Source organism: Genypterus blacodes, unplaced genomic scaffold (assembly GCF_046128005.1).
Source record: "Genypterus blacodes isolate CSIRO-AG114 ecotype Tasmania unplaced genomic scaffold, CSIRO-AGI_Gbla_v1 ptg000039l_1, whole genome shotgun sequence".
Taxonomy (NCBI): Eukaryota; Metazoa; Chordata; class Actinopteri; order Ophidiiformes; family Ophidiidae; genus Genypterus; species Genypterus blacodes.
In genome coordinates, this window is record NW_027466852.1 from 4,452,348 (window position 1) to 4,471,590 (window position 19,243).

The following is a 19,243-nucleotide window of genomic DNA, read 5'->3' on the forward strand; positions in this document are numbered from 1 at the left end:
TCCTCTCACATGGTCACACCTGCCAACGTGACATAATGGAGCCAGACAACATTTTGGTTAACCTTTATTTTTTTTAATAAATTACTTCAGGACATTAACAAAATTAACATTCCAAAATAAATGGTTGCCATGATTTCCAATTTGGACTCACGCATATTCAAACTAAACATTAAGGGTTAAAGTATCCATTCTTCATCAAAGGCAGACTCAGCCCAAACAACATTAGATGACGTATAACAGCTTGGGCACGTCTCTTTCACTATATTCCACCATTCAGTATAAGAGAACAGGCTTAAGAGCTGAGACACTGATAAGTCATAATGGCCAATTAGTTGTTTGTGGGCAGTAAACAGAACAGGAGCATGACAGGCTTGTAGGATGTAGTTTGGGAGGGTGGAGGCAGAAAAAGTGGTCAGGGATGGATTCTTTCAAAGTCAGTCTAATAGATTCCAGTGTAGATGTTGGAGAGGAAGGAGGGAGAAGAGATGAGCGGACGGGGGGAGAAATCCTACAAAAGGAAGGGCACGATGGGCGAACGGAGAGGTGGGTAGTCACGGAACTCCTTCAGGTAGCTGCGGTGCTTGCCCTTGGCCCACACGGTCATCTGGATGAAACCAACCAGGGTGAAGAAAGCCACTGGCAGACACTGCGTCATCAGCGTGAAGCCCAGCCAGGAGCCCAGCTGCAGGCGGAGGAGGATAGAAAGGTTACATGGAGACACTGGGGGAGAGGAACTAGCTGTGACAGGACTCAGGAAGTGTGTGTTACCTCGTAGGTGTAGTTGGGGCAGGACACCAGCAGGAAGATCCAGGTGAAAGGGTTCTTAGTTGGATAGGGAATCTTCCTGGTCTTTGAGCCTGAGTGAAGACAGAAGAGTTGGACAGAAGAACAGAGTAGGAATGAGCTGTGAAAGAGCACCAGCCTGATGTTTGCTGTGTGTTTTAACGGTATTTCACACATAACTGATGTGAGCAGACGTGTGTCACATACCTGGTGGACGGAGGTTCCGGAGAGCAATGTGGATGGAAAAGTTGCCGATCTGACAGAACTGAGAATGAAAAAAACAGTATAGTACAGTGAGCACAACAATGGGCTCTCTGACAACTACTCACTGTGGAAGACTAACGGATAGAGACGCTCTTACCAAGAAGAGGATGAGGGCCAGTCTGACCTGCTGCTCCCCATAGACTGCAACAAGACACAAATGACAAAGTAATTAAAAATGAATCAGTTAAAAATATTGATGTGTGTGTGTGTGTGTGTGTGTGTTTTCATGGAGTGTGTGTGTTCTCACTGGGCGGCGTGTAAAGTGGGTGGTTGATGTAATAGGCCATCCATGCAGCAAAGCCCCAGTAGTAGGTGCAGTTCTGGAGCACAGAGTAAATGTCAGAGCTTCGGTCATCGTCAGTCACAGAAAGCACCAAGCAGCATGAGGCCAGAGTGAGGCGAAGCACCTCACCTTGAATATGTTGCGTAGCGGCATCGTTCCGTGGGAGAAGCGGTGGACAAACAGCGTCTCCAGCAGCCTCTTCACGTAATGGAAAGAGTGACACATACAGGCCAGACTGGGAAAAGCAGATATGAGCATTAGCTTGGTGTTCTCTTATGAGACGACAGGGAAGATACCCAGAATGCATCCTGTCCCAAGTGAACAACGTCAGCCCCGTAGTAAGTAAAACAAAACAAAAAGTTGTTTCTAGAGACACTCACTGTACAACCCAGTGTTTACTGGTGGTGAAGTCATATTTGGGTGCGTAAATGAAGGGAACTCTGAAGTAGAAGAGCAGATAGATAACCAGAGGACCAGCATACTCTGTCAAGAAGACCTGAAAAAAGGACAAGAAGAAGATCAGACAAGGCAGAGCTGTTGCAGATAAGTACTGATGGGGTCTGCTATATTTTCCTCTCTCAACCATGAATCTAAGTCAGTAAATTCATGTAACGGTAACTCTTAACGCTTGTATATCTTGTTCTTTATTTATGTTTTTATTCCTAGCTTCAGTAAACATGTCAAGTATCGCCGATCTCCCAAACGCGCGCGCTGAGAGCCATCAGTAACCTACCCCACCTTCACATTCCTTTCACATATCCGGTGGGAAATCTCGATATAGCTTCTGCTTGATCCCACACACACTCTGACTTATGCAGGCTTGTCGAGGCTCCAAGCCTTCAGCGGGACTGTCGGAGCGTCATGACTGAACTCACCGTGACCCAGCTGATCTGGGCTCCCAGGTCTCTGAAGTAGAAGGTCGCAGTTGTTCCCACAGGGAGGTGCTGCAGAACGTCCTCATCCTTTAGAGACTTCCCCTCTAGCACACACACACAATCAAACACACAAATTTCATGAGTTCAGCTTTTTGTGTCCGCTGATTGGACAACAGCTCTGAACTGCACTTCAGCCTCTAACAGCCAATCAAAGCCACTGTCGTCTTCTGATCCAGTCACATTCTATGGAACTGAACAAGTCTTGTTTGGTGTATTAAAAAGGAAAAACTTGCCCCCTGTCAGGTCCTATTGCAAGTACTAGTATTTAACAGTATTTGCTACTTGGGTTGGAAATCCTTAATACCATAATATTCTTCAGACAGATGAGTATGAAAGCTCATTTGTACCAAGATATCCTACTAGCAAACGAATGAATCGATATGGAGAAAAAAACATCAAACTGTCTTACTGGCATCAAGGCGGATGGACTGTCTGGCCGGGTACCACTGAGGATCTGGAACAGAGACATAGAGGAGGACAATCATCTTTTATATCATTCATTTCTACCTTCCCTTTCAGGACGCCCTTGATCCTGAATTTGATTTATGAGGCTTCGTTTACGAGACGGATGACACTCACGGCTCTTGTGGAACATAGACTTGATCTCTCCGATGGTGGCATTTGGCTCGACCTGCGAATGCACATCAGAAGTGGGGTGACACACATATACACACACAAACAGATAATGATCCAGTATTCCATTCATGCTGCTGATAAGAGGTAAATTTAGCTCCCGGCTGCGCCCCGCCCTATGGACACCAGCCATTTAAACGCTGCTATTACCGTTTAAAAACATTAAGCACGCACACACATGCAGCCACGACACCCGACCTCGAGCCAGGTTGCCAGCAATGGTAAATTGACCGCCAACGTAAACACGAAAACACAAACACACAAAGGCCCGGAATCTCCCAGGACAGGAAGCTGCATCAGATGATTAAAGCAACACATGTCTGACCAAACAGGTTTCATTGTTGGAGTCGAGGCTGGTCAGACTCTAAATTCTGTACATTCCGGGTTCAGTGATCCAACCCAAACACGATATAACAAATCAAGGACAAATACAGCTTAAATACACGTACATATATGTACAGTATATGTCAATACAGTTGAGGAAAGTAGCATAACATCAGCTTGTAGAGCTCTGCCAGACATTTCCAAGCAATGTATCAAACACTGGTACGGCACATATGAAGGCTCTAATGGGTCTCATTTTGAATCATAATTGTTTAGTCATACACACTTCCTGTTCAGGCATTTAAGGGTTTTTAATGAACATTTGAAGAAGTGCTGATAAAGTGATAGATGTAATCCCACTCATTGCCCGGGTCAATACTGAGCAATCCTTTCCTACTGAACATTCCAACCCATCATGAAGAGTCCAACAGGCCATTTTCTGCACGATGATGTCACCTCTGATCCCAGCCCTCGCCTCGTTGTTTGCTCCATGTTCAGACTGAGTCCGAGTCCGTCCTCTGACCGCCAACCCGCACCAGAGTTTATTTCTCACTCGGCTGAAACGGCCGCTCGGACCGCATCTAAGTCTATATCTGTCATATCTGCAAAAAAGCTTCTCCCAGGGTGTTAAGTTGGCGGACGCATCGCTATGGAAACTCTGTTAAGCCGACAACAGGATAGACAGGGTAGGGTAATCCATCAAAGGTGGTGTGATATCTTACAGCACCACTGTGAACTCACCGCACACACTAATAAATGAAACCTGAAACAACTCAATCTAACTTGACAACTAAACACTAACTGCTCTAATCAGCAAATCCAACAAGCTTATATCAGAATAGCTGCTTTCATTCAGGTGAGATCCTTTGGGCATAAATGGCGCGTGTGTTACGTGTGGAACAGTCACATTAAGGTTTTAACGCTCTCAGGTTTAAGAACACAGCAACACTTTAATGAAAGCCAAGTATAACTTCCTATGATGACTTCACCCTGTAAATATTGCAGGGGAGAGCTGGAGTTTCCGGTAACACTTTCAGGTCTCGCAGCTGATCAGTGAGACACACAGCCGGTGCAATCGTATGGAATCGTGGTTTTGAAACTACTGTAGTAGAAGACAACTGCTGAAGGAACGCACACGTGCTTGCCGCTTGAGCAAAACCAGTTTAACCTTTTAACTTAAACATACCTGCGGGTGTTGCCGAGGGCTGCAGGCATTATTTAGTGGTTGCTATGAGGTTTATGTGGTGTCCTAGGCCGTGTCATGGTGGTTGCTATGATGTTCTGGGTGGTTGCTAGGGTATACAGGCTACTTGCAAAGCCTTTCCTACGTGCTTACTAGAGTATTCCTGGACGGTTGCTAGGGTAGTTTGCAATGTTTCTGGACATTCCCTATCAACAACACATGTACAAACCTACTGTATTATGGTATTGTATTGGACTGCATGGTGTTGTTGTGTGTTCCCCTCTCCCCCCAAAGGCAACACACCCACTGACTGATGATCTACCCACACTTCACATCTACAGTAGTTCTATGTTCCAGAAAAGGTCCGTCTCGCACTCCTGGAGCCCCCAAGAGACTTTGTTGCGGGACCATACACCCCAGCATTTGCACCTGTTGCATTTAGTAAGACTGCAGACACACAACACACTCTGAAATGTACACACAGTCACAATGATGGTATTGGCATGCTTTTAGTTAAACATTAAGATGAAAACTTTCTTACCTTGTCCAGGAAGCAGAGCTTGTCCTTGGTCTTGGCGTCCAGTATCTCCACCTCAAAGAAAACAACAGCCTTTTTAGTTTTTTTGGCAGGTTTGCGTTTGGCGGGGGCTTGTGATGGCGCTGCAGGAGCCGCTGCCGGGCCAGGTGCCTTTTTACTGCCCGCGGCTTCTAGTGCAAGGGTATCCATATCCACAGTCCTCCTCCTGCTGGACTCAATTTATTCCCTTCTTCCCCTTTCTGCTATTGAGTTCTCTCCTCGTCGTCCACCTCTTGACCGCCCTATCTCAGATGCAAGCAATAGTCGCGAGGACATGGGCTCAGCTGTGGAAATAAATCTCTCCCCTGCCCCTCCCCTCTTCCTCTTCTCTGTCAATCTCTCGCCCTCCCTCCCGCTTAACGCCTCGCTCATTCCTTCACAGTTCCAGCAAGATGCTTTATTTAACTTTGAGCCGACCTATGGTGCGCGGGCATACGCAACAGTTGCATACAATGGAATGTCCGATTCCCCTTTTCAAAGTATCGAGGGTAGCTTATGTGGTTATATCTCATGAGGGGAAACTTCTAGAGCACGGATCAGTGGCCACATTTCAGAGCTGCACTCACTTGGTTTTGAAATATAACTCCTCCCCAAAAAAAGACACCTGATGACCGTGGCCACCACTCAAACACAGCCTAAGAGGGAACAGGGAGGAGTGCTATGACAAACGGCAACCCCCGTCGCCCCCCCTCCCATCTAAATATAAATGTCTACTGCTAGCTCTGCATAAACAGCACGCTCCCCGCAGACCACCCAGCTCTCACCTTTAGCCTCCTGCGGTGATGTCATGCACAATGTCAATGGCACACCAGGACTGTTGATCTGTGTAGAGCAAGTCATTCACCTCCATCACTGTCCATTTCTCCAGCACTGAGACAATCAATGCAACTGAAGCAGGTTTGGGTCTCATACACACACCGCAACTATTTTCGTCTATTAAATCTTGTACACCTTCACACCAAATGGAAATCCCAGACTGCTGTCACGGGGAGACGGCCTTTCCTGCTATGGGTGATAACACTCGAGACTCTTAACGGCTTTGGTCAGGGCATTCCTCTTGGCTAAGCCAAGCCCCCAACATACTCCACCCCCTCCCATCACGTCAATGATTTCAATAAAGAAGAAGAGAGAAGAAGAAGAAGGAGAAAGAACTTTGGCAACAAATGGCCCCAACAGGGACTTATAAGATAAGTATGTGTGATTATTGCTGAAGTGATTTGTCAGAGAGTTTCATTTGTGTTTGTTGGATCTATCTATTATCTTGGCTACATTATGGGGGTAGTTGGGGAGGCAGTTGGGGAGGCAGTAGCTCAGTGGGTAGAGCTTCCGCTTGGGAACCGGAGGGTGGCCAGTTCGAGTCCCTGCCCGGGCAAGGCACCAAACCCTCAATTGCTCCCCCCTCTAGTACTGGATATGGATCACCACTAGAATTGAATAGGTTGGATCATTCTCTCTATTCTTCTCTGTTTATCTCTGACTGATGGGATATGAGCCTCCAACTGAAATGGAAAACTGAGGTGTTTCAGTTACTGATTCACATGATCTCCCCCCAGTCATTTCTTGACCGTCAAACAAAATCATCATGACATCAGCATCTTAGGATACGTCGGTTGGCTCATAGGGGAAGGTCTGAGGGAAGAGTTGGGTTGGATGCTGGACAACCTTATCGCTGCATGTTGGTCTCGCTTGTTTGTTTTGTATTCAGATGCTTAGGTATCTCAGAAATGTTAGGTTAAAATCACTTGGTTGAAATGAATGCAGTTCATATGGAAACACACCTGAGGAATAACATGACACTTATTTCTAAATAAATCCCCTTTTATTACCTTGGCGTTAAAATGACATCTACATGTGTTTTCCAAAAAGCAGGAACATACTGCAGTTGAAACTTCATCCTGATAAATTTATCTGCGTTGTGTGTGTGCCAGTCATACCCACTGCCAGTGTACCTCCCCCATCTGGTCTATATAAAGCGCGGGTGTCACGGACAGGGTGCCCTGGTAAAGCACTCTGGATTGAGAAACAAGCATGGAGATCTAATTCTTAATGGTGACAGTGGGGTTGGACGCTCGACGCCTGTCGCTCTGCTTCAAAATCCCCTGAGGTAAGAAATTTTTATTTTATTTTATTTTATTTTTTAGATCATTGTGGAAAGAGACTGTTTTGACTGATTCACTGACAATCTGGATTTACTGAATTCTGGAGTTTTTGTGCACACAGACTGCTGATCCATGCGAGTGTGAGGTGTAAGGCAGGAGCTCATCACAGTGAAGGTGATGCAGCTCACTGGTGCTATCTGCTGTAAATGTAATGGAATCATTATAACGGTGATGTAATGATGCCAATGGAAAACACTTCTAGGTCATGTTAGGTTGAACATACTGGAATAAATAAATAATAAATACTTTTTTGTTCGAATAAGCATCTACTCTACTACTAGTTGTGTAACCTCAACTTTATAGGTGGATAAATTACATAAAACACAAATATTTGATAGAAATAAGCTCGACTTGGGGAATATTAACGTTCATTACACTGGTTACAGTTTGATGTACTCTGGTGTGCACATATGGCCGAAATGTGCACCTGCCAATGTGTCAACCATAAGTCCTGCCCAGTAACACTCCAATCCAAGATCCGATTTCAAATTGCACACCTGTTGCCAACTGACTAATGTTGTTAGATTCTTCCAGCTGGTCTTGTTGTTTCATCTGCCTTATGTTAAAGATTTTAAATTTCAAAAGCAATATACCCAAGGAAAACTCAATGAAAAGAAATCTGACATGTTTACCCATAAAGCAATGATGCTATAGAGTGAAATATATGCTCGGTCAAGGGGAATAAGACAATAGCCACTAATGTGTAGCTGATGTGATGACAATTCAGTAGCATCACATCTTTCCCTCAGAGATTGAGTCAGGAAATGTATTTATTTATTATAGTGACTGCTTTCTCTTTATTGGAAGACATATTTTGTTCCTCATTGTCTCTAGGCTTGAGCGTGCTTGGGTTCTGAAATCATTAGTGTCTTGTTAAAAGCCAATGAGGCATTTGAAGAGTGCTTTTATCTGCCATGTTCTGATAAAAACTTAAACATTACCTAACTTAGATTGTTTCTCATCCTTCACAGGTGCAGATATGCATGCCTGAGAAGCAGGGGGAACTGGAGAGACACGCTGACTGTGGAAGTACCTGTAGGACTACTTCAAATCCTGTCTGATGGGTTTTAGTGCTGATGAAACTTTGTTCAGAACACACACTTAACAGTCAAAGTTGAGATTTAAATGAACTGTGATTACATGCAATAATACAACAGTTAAGCAATAAAGGACACGGTTTCGAGTGATCTTACATCTTATCGATAAGGGCCAAGTCTACTCTTCGAGGCTGAGATTGCGCACTTGACCATTCACCTGCATTATTGGGCAACAACGCGATAAGAAGCGCCATGAGGCATTTCGACCACAGATGGCGATCATGCCATGCTTAGCTCCCTCACACAGGATTCAGTGTTTAGCCAGCTAAAGCCTAAAGCTAGCAAGACTCGTACACATGCACAAGTACATGTCCTCCTAACTTTAACTTGCAACTTGACTTTTGAGGTGTCCAATAAAAGCACATTAAGCGGTGAGACTCGGTGCGTGAGAGGCCACAAAACCCGGCAGTCGCATCCAGCCCGTGACCGGCGGAATGGCAACAACATGCGACGACCACGGCCGGCCTGCAGGCGTACATAAAGCTGCATATTTTACCGTTCTGGTGGCATATATGCTTCAACGTGTCACAACAGAATCTGCGGTCACCGGAGTGATTAAGTGGCGGAATAAAGCACCCGTTGATGAATTAGAGTTTTAAGGGCAACACTCACCTCGTAGTGCTTCATCTTGGCAGTCTGCAGCCCCTTCCTTAAGATCCAATATGACTGACAGCTGCAGCGTCCAATCAGAGGCTTAACACGCCAGTTCACCACGACCAATCAAACGCCGACTGCTGAAAGGGCGTGCACACACTGTCAACGCTGTACGCCAATCAGATTTGCGCATACAGAGGTCGGACGTAGGTTAAACATACTTCTTTATTCCTAAAAAAAAATTGTGATTATTGTTTGACTTGTCACCCTGTGAATATGTCCTTTGAAAATCCCGTATCAATTATTCTCTATTTTAGTGAGGTTCTGGGAATTCCAGTCAAAGTAAATATCCAATGGTGAATTTGTTTTGCCGTTCAGGTATTTCACTTGTATTTTATTCATTTGTTTGTATTGTTTGATTTACCATCGGTTCCACATGTGCAGTTTGTTTTCATATATTTGATTTGATAAATGAAAGTGCTCCATAACAATGATTTGGTTTAAATGTTTATTACAGGATAGGGATAAATTGCATTAGTAAGGCCCATTTGATAACTAAATGTGGGTGCATCAATGGGGGAAACAAATGTTATGGGATCATCATCTTGGCACAATGAACAGGCCAGATATAGAATAATATCGCTGTCACCCCTCCCTTTTCTTCTAATCCTGGTTTAGTTGGTCTCCTCCATTTGTTAGCCTGTATAACTCTCACTATTACTGTCCTAACAGGCAACACCACTCCCATCACTGGAAAACAGGTTGTGCTTAACCAACTGTGCTGCAAATGCTGTTGCCAAAGTTATAGTGATCAACTTGTTCTGACTTGCTGATCGTTTTTGAAACCCAAAGTCAGCCACAAACCCACAGAAATCATGTCGTCATAATAAAACCCACAATAATAAAAGAATAGTTGACTGACATGCTGCATTCAAGTGCTACTTGTTTAGAAGTAAGCATAGCTGTTAAACATAGACTAGATGTGACACCTTACAGTACATGTCATGACCGAAACATGTCTGCCATGTAAAAAGAAAAGGTGTACTGTATTGATTTGTGATGTAGCAGAATTTACTACAAAACGTGAAAAAAGGGTTAAGAGGTTATGTGTAACAAAAACATATTTCGAAGGAATTAGCAAGGCACGTTGTTTTGCCTGCGAGTCTAAACAATGTGAACCCTCTGTAAATTAAACACTTTAATGGGGACCACGACACCAGTTTGCTGATCCGCGGGCACTGTCCCTGACCTCCATGCGACTTCGACAAAAGGACGAATACCATCCACCCTGGCACCTTGCCACTGATGGGCTTAAAATGGGAAGGGATTATGTTGTCCATCTGGCCAGGGAACGTCTTGAGATCCCCCAGGAGGAGCCGGTGAACCTGGCTGGGGAGAGGGGATTCTGAGCCGGGCGGGGCGCATGCTGTCCCGAGCTCGGATAAGCGATGACGGATTGGCTTCTTACTTCTAACAGCACGTCAATGCGTCCATGGATTGTGAGCAGCGTGTGACGTCAGGGTGGGCGTGTCTGCTGCCTGTGTTGAACTGTCACAGTCGAGACTGTCCGGGTTGCTGATGGAAAACTCTGGAAGTTTCCACGCTGTTTATAAAAAGAATATGGTCGGGACGCCGCGGCTCGTACCAAGTTAGAGGGCAGACCGAGGACGTGTCTCTCACCACTGGAACGGATTCAGAGACAGTTTGCTAGATGGTTAAAATGGGTAAAGACTACTACGAGATTTTGGGTATAAAGAAAGGAGCGTCGGAGGACGACATAAAAAAAGCTTACCGTAAACAGGCTCTGCGCTTTCACCCGGACAAAAACAAGTCACCGGGAGCCGAGGACAAATTTAAGGAAATTGCCGAAGCTTATGATGTTTTGAGCGACCCACAGAAAAAGGACATCTATGACCGCTACGGCGAAGAAGGTACGGTTTCGTGTTAATCATTTAACGGCAATTGTTGCATACTTAATGTATTTTTACCGACTCAATGTGTTTCCTTTATTAGTTTTTCCATAAGTTACCACTGTGTTACTTTACGGCTGTCAGTGAGGCTTAACTCACTGAACGTAACCCCTAAACAGCCATATATGGGACTAAAACTAAGATATGTGTCATGGCGCTCCCAGCTCAGCCTCTAATCTCCCCTTCCATCAGCGCCTCTTTCTGGGCAGGAGAGGCGAGCTCACGGTCCTTACAGCTCCTGGTAGAGGAGCAAACATTCACACAGTCACAACTCGAATGTAAAGCTTTAACCTCAGGGGGCGGGGCTTAAGCTGTCCGATTTCGCAATACTTTGTTTGTTTTTTTAAGTATGGAAAATCTTCAAAAACATGTCGAAGCATGTCATTATTTAATAGAAAGCATTTGTAAAAAAAATACTTGACGCATGATAAACAGTTGTCATAAGAAATTATCATACTCAAAGTTATTTCTATTCCACCTGTTCACCCTATTTAAGCTTTTATTATTTACACTGAAATCCAAAATCTATTCAGGCTGGACAGAACAAAAACCCCCTGACACAGCAATACAAATTAAATATCTAAAGATGAGAAGGTAGGCCACAATAGGGGTAGTTTTGTACACAATTCATTAGTTTGACCTCAGTTAAGGCTGAGGTTGTGTGTTTTTCTTTGGTTTACTTGTGTCTGTGTTGGAGTGGGTCTGGGCCCGACGAATAGTTGATTCCATTTGTCTTTCTGTTGTGAGATGGGACAATTTCTAATAATCTAATACTTCAGCTGCAATGCAAAAACATTAAGTGTATGTGTCCCATGATAGAATATCAATATGTGACATGGGGAATGAAATGTAGGCCCTTGACGGAGACTTGCGTTCTCTGGTTTGTGTGAGTGACACACCTGTTCCACCTGCACAATGAGCACTTTTTTTGTTTACATTTTTAAGGTTTGTGTCACATTCTTTGTGATAGTGTTTGTGTACAGTCTAGATGTGTGTTTCAAAATGTTACGTTACTAGTGAAACATCCACAGCTCAACTCTAATAACTATATATATACTATATATACTATATATAATACATTTTGAATGCTCTTTAAAATTATTTATAGGAGGATATATAATTTAATCAAATTGATGTGTCAGTGTGTTCCTTCATGAAATAGTTGCTTATACAGACCTTACTGCTTGATAATCAGCATGAATCTTGGAAGCTTACAGTACGTCACTTACAGTGGAAGTAGTTGTCATAAATGTATTTAACAATCTTTTGCTGTTCTCATCCAGGTCTGAAAGGTGGAGGACCCTCATGTGGTGGTGGTGGTGGTAGCAGCGGTGGTGTTGGAGGTCCTGGCACCTTCAGCTACTCCTTCCAGGGTGACCCTCATGCCATCTTTGCAGAGTTCTTCGGTGGACGTAACCCCTTTGAACAGTTCTTCGGTGGCCACAATGGTGGCATGGAAGAGGACATGGACACAGATGACCCTTTTTCTAACTTTGGGATGAGGGGTGGTGGAATGGGCGGCTTCCCTCGCTCCTTCAGCAGTGGCATGGGAGGCTTGGGCAGTCACAGTAGCATTGTAAAGAAGCAACAGGACCCCCCTCTCATTCACGACCTCTGTGTGAGCTTGGAGGAAGTCTTCTCTGGTTGCACCAAGAAAATGAAGATCTCCCGCAAAAGGCTGAGCGCAGACCGGCGAACACTAAGAATGGAGGATAAGATCCTGGAGGTGCAGATAAAGAAGGGATGGAAAGAAGGCACCAAAATCACATTTCCCAAGGAGGGCGATGAGACTCCCACTAACATTCCAGCTGATGTGGTCTTTGTGTTAAAAGACAAGGCGCACCCCACGTTCCGGCGTGACGGCTCTGATATTGTTTACTCAGCCAAGGTCTCCCTCAGAGATGTAAGTTAGGAGTGGAATCTTCACAGAATTTAGTTCCTGTTGATGTCAAATCTGAATGAATTGCTTAACCTTTTCTGTTGTCATTCCCTCAGGCCCTGTGTGGCTCTACAGTTAATGTACCTACCTTGGACAGAAGAGCAGTAACTGTGTCATCCACAGACGTGGTGCAGCCTGGGATGAAGCGACGCATCAGTGGTGAAGGCTTGCCTTACCCTAAGCGCCCAGATCGGCGAGGTGACCTAATAGTGGAGTATGAGGTGAAGTTCCCCGATAGGCTCAGCCAGAGTGCCCGGGACACCATCGCCCAGGTGCTCCCACGATCCTAAACAGGGGGAAACCAAGGAAACTCCAGGACTGTTTGGAATTTAAATCCCGCCTAAAGCTGCCAAGTCTTCTGTCAATTATGGCAAAGACAAACACACACACACACACACAAACGTGACAATCGCGCTACACAAGGCTCAAACCCATGGGATAGCTGCCCTGTGAACTGCATCTGCTTGAACCTTTCCCCTTGGTGTTACTCAGTTACTCTAAGCTGTTACTGTATAATTATTTTGGCGCAGTGGCTTCTTTGTGAAAACATTTCTTATATTTTGGAGATTATTATGTCCAACCAGAGGCAAAACCTAATTTTCATCATGTTGTTTATAGAATATTGTAAACAGTTTTTAGCTGTGTTTTTTTTAATGGGGAAAATTTGTACAAACACCCACTTAAGCACTTTTTGGAGATGACTTCAGATGTCTTATTCTAAATACTAAAATGAAACTGTCAAGTCCTAGTAATGCAGAAATAGAAGACACTGAGAAATATAATGAGTTTCCCTCCCCTGATCTCTGCTGCTGCTAAAACCTTTACTATCTGATGCTCAGTGGCTTTACGTCCGAATGTCTATATTTCTGGTGTCCTTTACTTGTTTGTGTATGAAAACCAAAGAGCTATGTTTACAACCTAGAATAGGCACTCCTCTTGTCGGTTCAAGCACTGCAGCAATAAGGCAGAATGACTAATGTAAATATGACCCAGACTGTGGTTTGGTTTACTGAGGGATGTTGTGCTTTGAACAAGACATCCATTATAGAGAAATATATTGTTGTATTCACACTGATTTGTTGGTAATAAAGGATCTTTATGATAATGGCTCTTTTCCTTTCAGTGTACGTGCTATATGAAGATCTGCAATAGTATGCAATGATAGATAGATAGATAGATAGATAGATAGATAGATAGATAGATAGATAGATATACTTTATTGATCCCGAACTGGGAATTTGTTCTGTCACAGCAGCATTACAGTAAAACACGCTAGAATAAATGAAAACACAACACACACCGTAGTAAATAAAAACACAGTCATAATAAATAAAATAAAGTATAAAAAATATTGATTAAAGGGCATAAAGAGTGAATGTGACCTAAACAAAGACTATGGGGCAGAGTGTTCTCTATCAGTGATCTCTAACAGACAGTGGTGAGGAGTTGTAAAGGGACATAGCAGCAGGCAGGAAGGATTTCCTGTATCGGTCCTTGTGACAGAGAAGCTGGATCAGTCTATTAGAGAAGGAGCTCTGCTGTCTGTCCAGTAGGTGATGGATAGGATGATCAGGGTTATCCATGATGGTTATCCTGATGGTTTGTTTAGTGACCTCTTCTCCGTCACAGTCCCAAAAGTATCTAATTTGCAGCCAACTATGGAGCCAGCCTTCTTGATAAGTTTATTATTATTATTATAATAACATACAATTATATTACATGCAATATACAGATGTGAGGATTATACAGTATAATGGAAACTATAACAGTGAAACTCGTGCATTTACCATCAGACCATCGTAATCAAATTTAAATGGCAGTTGAGGATTCCGTGCACTAATTAGAATGAACAGTTGTGTATTTCAGTTTAAATGTTAGACACACCAGCACAAAAATGACCTTAATCCATATTAAAATGAACACTCGCTGCTTTCGTAGGACATCACATAATAAGCAGTTGTGTGTCATATTCAAATGCATGTGATAATATCATCATTAGTGAGTGTGGTCACCTCTCTGAAAGCAGAAATCATGGCAGTGTGCTGGTCTGTAGCATCCAGGTGTCAATGCAAAGGAGGAATGGTTGAACTGTGTTGCACTGCTATACTGCTGCTGTCGCTCCACAAAGATGTTTTTCCATCAGTAAATACTGTACGTTTTAATCTGGATAGGGGGTGGGGAAAGGGCGGAATGGAATTGTAATAGCCGTGACAGTGACATAGTTGCATTCAATTTTACAACACAAGCCCCCAACCATAAGAATGAGGCCCTAGATCACGGACAGGCGCCAACTGTTACCCATGACAGGATCAGCAGACTGCTTGCTTATTGACATTTCCTCCTATTGCGTGAACGCCATTGCACATGTATGGAGACAAAATGTAGGGCCGACAAAGCTGTATGGGTCTGAACAACACATGGTTACACTGACGGATTTGAACAGTGTCACAGTCATGAGTTAGTTTATTGGGAGCAGAAAGGAAGAAGGGGGGGTTGACACGCTGCATCATCTGTTAAAAACAAAGTTATAAATCTGCCATAGGAGAGACAAACCATCTACATATCACCATCAAACAAGCACAAGGCAAACAAGCAGCAGCATTGAACTTTTCATCTTACAGGCACTAGTGTGTACATTTGAACATATCAGTGCATTTTCACAGCTTTTGATTAAGTCTTCCTTCCATTTCCCTCCATGCAGTTTTGTCTTTAATCGGAATAGAGGATGAAGGTTTTTCATGTTGCCGTGTTTTGTTTCTTCTCTGGTGAGTATATTCTTTATTTAATCTTAGAAATTTTTCTTGTCACCTGTGGTTTGTTTGTGAAAGTGACTCTTAATTTGAATTTTGAAAATGGATTTTGGATGCCTAATGTGGAATGAACATTAGTGTCAATTATTTGAACAAACTGAACTCCAGCCTGAATCATTCTTGGGATTAACATCTAAAAAGTCATGTAAAAGCATAACTGATTACTGATGTATGAACTATGACACTGTTCTATAGAAATAATATGGATATTGATACTTTTGAGGAATTAGAGTGACTACAGCTTGTTCCAAAAAATCTTCCTAACCCAAAAGTTAGTTCAATCTTTTTATTGTTAATTCTTTGCTGTTGGGTTAATTTGAACTTTTCCAGGTAATTTCAGCAATCAGGGTAAAATAACTTTGATATCATGGTAGTATTGTACTCGTTTGTTTGAACTTTAAGTAACTAGTAAGAAATTCATCATCACATCGGAACATGTGATTTGAATCCACCTCACCGTAACTCAGCCCATTGTAACCAGCCTCTTTGTCTCACACCGTAGCTGTGTGGATGGAAACCTCTGACAGCTTGGATGTAAGTGGTCTTGTTGGAGGAGACGTCTCCATTCAGTGCTCAAGTCGCTGGACCACAAATGGCAGCTCCAGCAACTACAGCCTCTACTTCTGCAAGGGTGTCTGCTCCAGCAACAGCACGCTCATTCAGTTCAGGAGGGAGAAATCCCCAGTGACACGGCGAGGAAGATACGGCATGGAGGTCGGCAGGAGAGAGGGAGACTTCAACATGACCATAAAGAGGCTGAAGAAGACAGATGCAGGAAAATATCTCTGTCGATGGGAGAGAAACTCCAAATTCTTCTATCAGGAGATCAGCCTCAGTGTCCTAGAGGGTAAGGTGTTGCTTAGGCCTGCTCATGTATTGAGTACTGGAAAACTCAATTGACAGACAGCTGTGTAAGAGCTAAAGTTAATCTACTGTTGAGATGTCATTGATTGAGTCAAGATAATCCAAAAATGACACTGAGTGAAGAGCAGCATATGTTCTGTGTTGTGAAACATGTGTGAATCCTGAATCCGTTGCTGTATCCCGTGACACGCTGATCTGCGCTGTTGTCTCAAAGCTCCCACTGTTCCTCCTGGATCTTCGCCCTCAAATACCAGCCTGCACACTGAGGCCCGAGGCAGCTCTTCATCAGGCACTGACGCAACCCTACAAGCCACAACCCCGCCCGCTACAGAGAAGACGAACAGGCAGGCACCAACCAGCCTCAAAGGTTAGGCTGTCACGACTCCACACTTTTAAGTTTTGAAACATGTATGGATGGTTTGCTCCTGAAGCAGAGTAGTATTGTCAAAGTTAAGTCCAGTAAAGGTATACATTCTGTAAGCAGTGAAAAGTACAAACTGGAAAGTGCATTTCATATGTAGGCTGTAGAGTTGATACCGTCTAAATTTAATATTGGTATCACTTTAGTTTTTCAGTATTGCTACTTCTCAATTATCTGTGTGTCCGTGTGTCTGTCTGTGCAACACCTTAGTCCAGAAATCCCTTGTCCCCAACATACAGTGAAAGGCATTTAACCCCAAAGATGAAAGGAGATTCCTATAAGATGTGCAAGAAAGCTTCCTGTGATCGTTTTGATTCAAAGTATTTCAGTAAATAACCAACACACCCAGGTCACATTATCAGCATAATATCTTCCATGAACAACAAACAAACTCTGAAATGAAATTCAAATTTAGATTCTAGTGACTCCGAGTTCTAAACCTTTAGGCCAAAAATTAGAAGTGGTTCTACAGCACCACCATTGTGCTGCATCGTACCAAAATATGAAAGAAGCTACTAACATGCACTATGCAGTGGGTCTAAACACCAGCAACAGATGGCTGGATGCTGCAGATGAGAAGTCTGAAGCTGTGTATAAAGTGTTGCATAAAACTAGACTAGATAGGACTTTTAATGGATAGAAGGACTTAAACTTTTGCAAATGTATAATCAGATAACAACTATTGTTTCACTTGTAAATGTTTGAATTGTGATGTTGAAAAAAAATACCATGTTTCCATTTTTGAAAGGGACAAACAATAACGACACACACACAAGACTGTGGCCTGTGATTCAGGTTGTAGCCCAAATGACCACAGTGTCCGTAGCATTAAAGTTTAATAAATACATAACCTTTGACCTGAATGGAAAAATGAGTCTTCGTTTGAGAAATACATTTTAGAACAGTATTTTATTCAGGATTTTAATCTGATTATGTGTAGAGCTAAAGCTGTTAGGTTGTGTGTTATCTGCGTGTATTAACACACACTTCCTCTGTTTGTGCATGTATGTTGCGTGCAGATACCACAGTAGTCATCATTGTGTCAGTGAGTCTGGCTCTGCTGGTTTGTGCGATCATCCCTTTCATATTCTATGGACACTGGCGGAGTAATACAGGTAAGGTGACACATGCATTCATACCACCACAGAAAAAGCCCTCAACACGCAAACGTTAGTCTTGCTACTGTTTGTTTCAGAAGGCAAGAAGAGTCCTGATGCAAGCAAAGAGGTCAGTGCAAAATTCCATAATCCATGAATCCATATTCATCCATATTCATCCATAACTAGAGTCACACAGTCCTTTGATTAACCCTTTGGTGGTGGATTTTATGAGGGAGAAAGCTGTCATGTTACACACAGACATGTTAAATTATAAACATAATCTGTGCTTAAATGGATTCTCACTTTGTCACAGAATGAGGAACATGAAATTGACTCTTCTGCACGGGAGGGAGTGCAGCTGCGGCCTTTTGCGCTGCACGAAGACCCAGAATGCAGTGCACCAGATGCCTCCCAGTATGCTACCGTCTATCAGGCACTTGATCCTAAATCTCTGGACTAAGCAGGAATTGGTTTTGGGTTTCTACAAAAACTGCTATTCACACTCCAATCTGTAATTTAAACCAAATTTTTAAAAAGCAACACCTTTGAACTTATTTGCCTGGTTTCTAATTTTGTAAGCGAGTCAAGTCATTCTTCAGGAGGCATGAGAAGACGTTGTTAATAAAGTTTTAGGAATCAGTGCCTAGAGTTTTGCAGTTTGACATAAAGAAATCTTCAGACACATTTAAGTGGTTTTCATTGTTTTAAGATAAGCATGAGCAGAACTATTGATATGAATACAAAACTACACAGAAGTCCTTCTGGGGAAGTTACACCTACAGACGCACACGCACAGGTCCATCACTTTCATGATAGCACCATCTACCTTGAAACCTCACAAAGATGATTTTGGCTGCGAACCAGATACTTTTGGGACTGTGATGGAGAAGAGGTCACTAAACAGCTGTTATCCATCATGGATAACCCTGATCATCCTCTCCATCGCCTACTGGACAGACAGCAGAGCTCCTTCTCTAAGAGACTGATCCAGCTTCTCTGTCACAAGGACCGATACAGTTTAGGTCACATTCACTCTTTATGCCCTTTAATCAATATTTTTCATTTTTTTTTCTTTCTTTTATTTATTGTGAGTTTTTATTTACTACGGTGTGTGTTATGTTTTCATTTATTCTAGCGTGTTTTACTGTAATGCTGCTGTGACAGACCACTTTCCCAGTTCTGGATCAATAAAGTATATCTATCTATCTATCTATCTATCTATCTATCTAGATTTGAGGAAACAGGAGGAATGACTTGGAACATGATGTGTTGTTAATGTCAACATACAACTCACAGTGGGATTAAGA

At 43.1% G+C, this 19,243-nt stretch overlaps 3 protein-coding genes across 4 annotated transcripts; 2 read left to right on the forward strand and 1 right to left on the reverse strand.

Annotated features, from left to right (window-relative positions):
* Positions 1–47: 47 nt before the first annotated feature.
* tecrb (trans-2,3-enoyl-CoA reductase b) lies at positions 48–8,919 on the reverse strand. 2 transcript variants are annotated; one of them, XM_076147701.1, is made up of 12 exons: positions 8,851–8,919; positions 4,947–4,997; positions 2,845–2,896; positions 2,675–2,719; positions 2,206–2,309; positions 1,711–1,826; positions 1,460–1,565; positions 1,295–1,367; positions 1,145–1,188; positions 991–1,048; positions 769–857; positions 48–682 (listed from the first exon to the last, which is right to left on the reverse strand). In XM_076147701.1, exons 1-12 carry the CDS (start codon positions 8,863–8,865, stop codon positions 509–511), a joined length of 927 nt encoding a protein of 308 aa, XP_076003816.1. In that variant the 5' UTR covers positions 8,866–8,919; the 3' UTR covers positions 48–508. The 2 variants fall into 2 exon arrangements, with proteins under 2 accessions (XP_076003816.1, XP_076003815.1); XM_076147700.1 differs by lacking the exon at positions 8,851–8,919 and having other exon boundaries at positions 4,947–5,245.
* Positions 8,920–10,379: 1,460 nt separating this feature from the next.
* On the forward strand, positions 10,380–13,846 carry dnajb1b (DnaJ heat shock protein family (Hsp40) member B1b). Its single transcript, XM_076147699.1, has 3 exons — positions 10,380–10,763; positions 12,086–12,705; positions 12,798–13,846. Exons 1-3 carry the CDS (start codon positions 10,544–10,546, stop codon positions 13,029–13,031), a joined length of 1,074 nt encoding a protein of 357 aa, XP_076003814.1. The 5' UTR covers positions 10,380–10,543; the 3' UTR covers positions 13,032–13,846.
* A 2,037-nt stretch (positions 13,847–15,883) lies between these two features.
* On the forward strand, positions 15,884–18,947 carry LOC142996955 (uncharacterized). Its single transcript, XM_076148084.1, has 5 exons — positions 15,884–16,398; positions 16,630–16,782; positions 17,856–17,951; positions 18,032–18,063; positions 18,250–18,947. The coding sequence occupies exons 1-5, from the start codon at positions 16,062–16,064 to the stop codon at positions 18,394–18,396; spliced, it is 765 nt and encodes a 254-aa protein (XP_076004199.1). The 5' UTR covers positions 15,884–16,061; the 3' UTR covers positions 18,397–18,947.
* The last annotated feature ends 296 nt before the right edge of the window (positions 18,948–19,243 follow it).

Bases quoted from the DNA above. Each gene is read 5' to 3' on its own strand.
- tecrb (XM_076147700.1), bottom strand. From the start codon at position 5,132: ATGGATACCCTTGCACTAGAAGCCGCGGGCAGTAAAAAGGCACCTGGC. The intron at 2,310-2,674 runs GTAAGACAGTTT...TGTGTGTGCTAG, and splicing joins GTCCATCCGCCTTGATGCCA to AGGGGAAGTCTCTAAAGGAT. The intron at 1,049-1,144 runs GTAAGAGCGTCT...TTTCATTCTCAG, and splicing joins TGGCCCTCATCCTCTTCTTG to TTCTGTCAGATCGGCAACTT.
- LOC142996955 (XM_076148084.1), top strand. From the start codon at position 16,062: ATGGAAACCTCTGACAGCTTGGATGTAAGTGGTCTTGTTGGAGGAGAC. The intron at 16,399-16,629 runs GTAAGGTGTTGC...GTTGTCTCAAAG, and splicing joins CAGCCTCAGTGTCCTAGAGG to CTCCCACTGTTCCTCCTGGA. The intron at 16,783-17,855 runs GTTAGGCTGTCA...TGTTGCGTGCAG, and splicing joins GGCACCAACCAGCCTCAAAG to ATACCACAGTAGTCATCATT.
- dnajb1b (XM_076147699.1), top strand. From the start codon at position 10,544: ATGGTTAAAATGGGTAAAGACTACTACGAGATTTTGGGTATAAAGAAA. The intron at 10,764-12,085 runs GTACGGTTTCGT...GTTCTCATCCAG, and splicing joins TGACCGCTACGGCGAAGAAG to GTCTGAAAGGTGGAGGACCC. The intron at 12,706-12,797 runs GTAAGTTAGGAG...TCATTCCCTCAG, and splicing joins CCAAGGTCTCCCTCAGAGAT to GCCCTGTGTGGCTCTACAGT.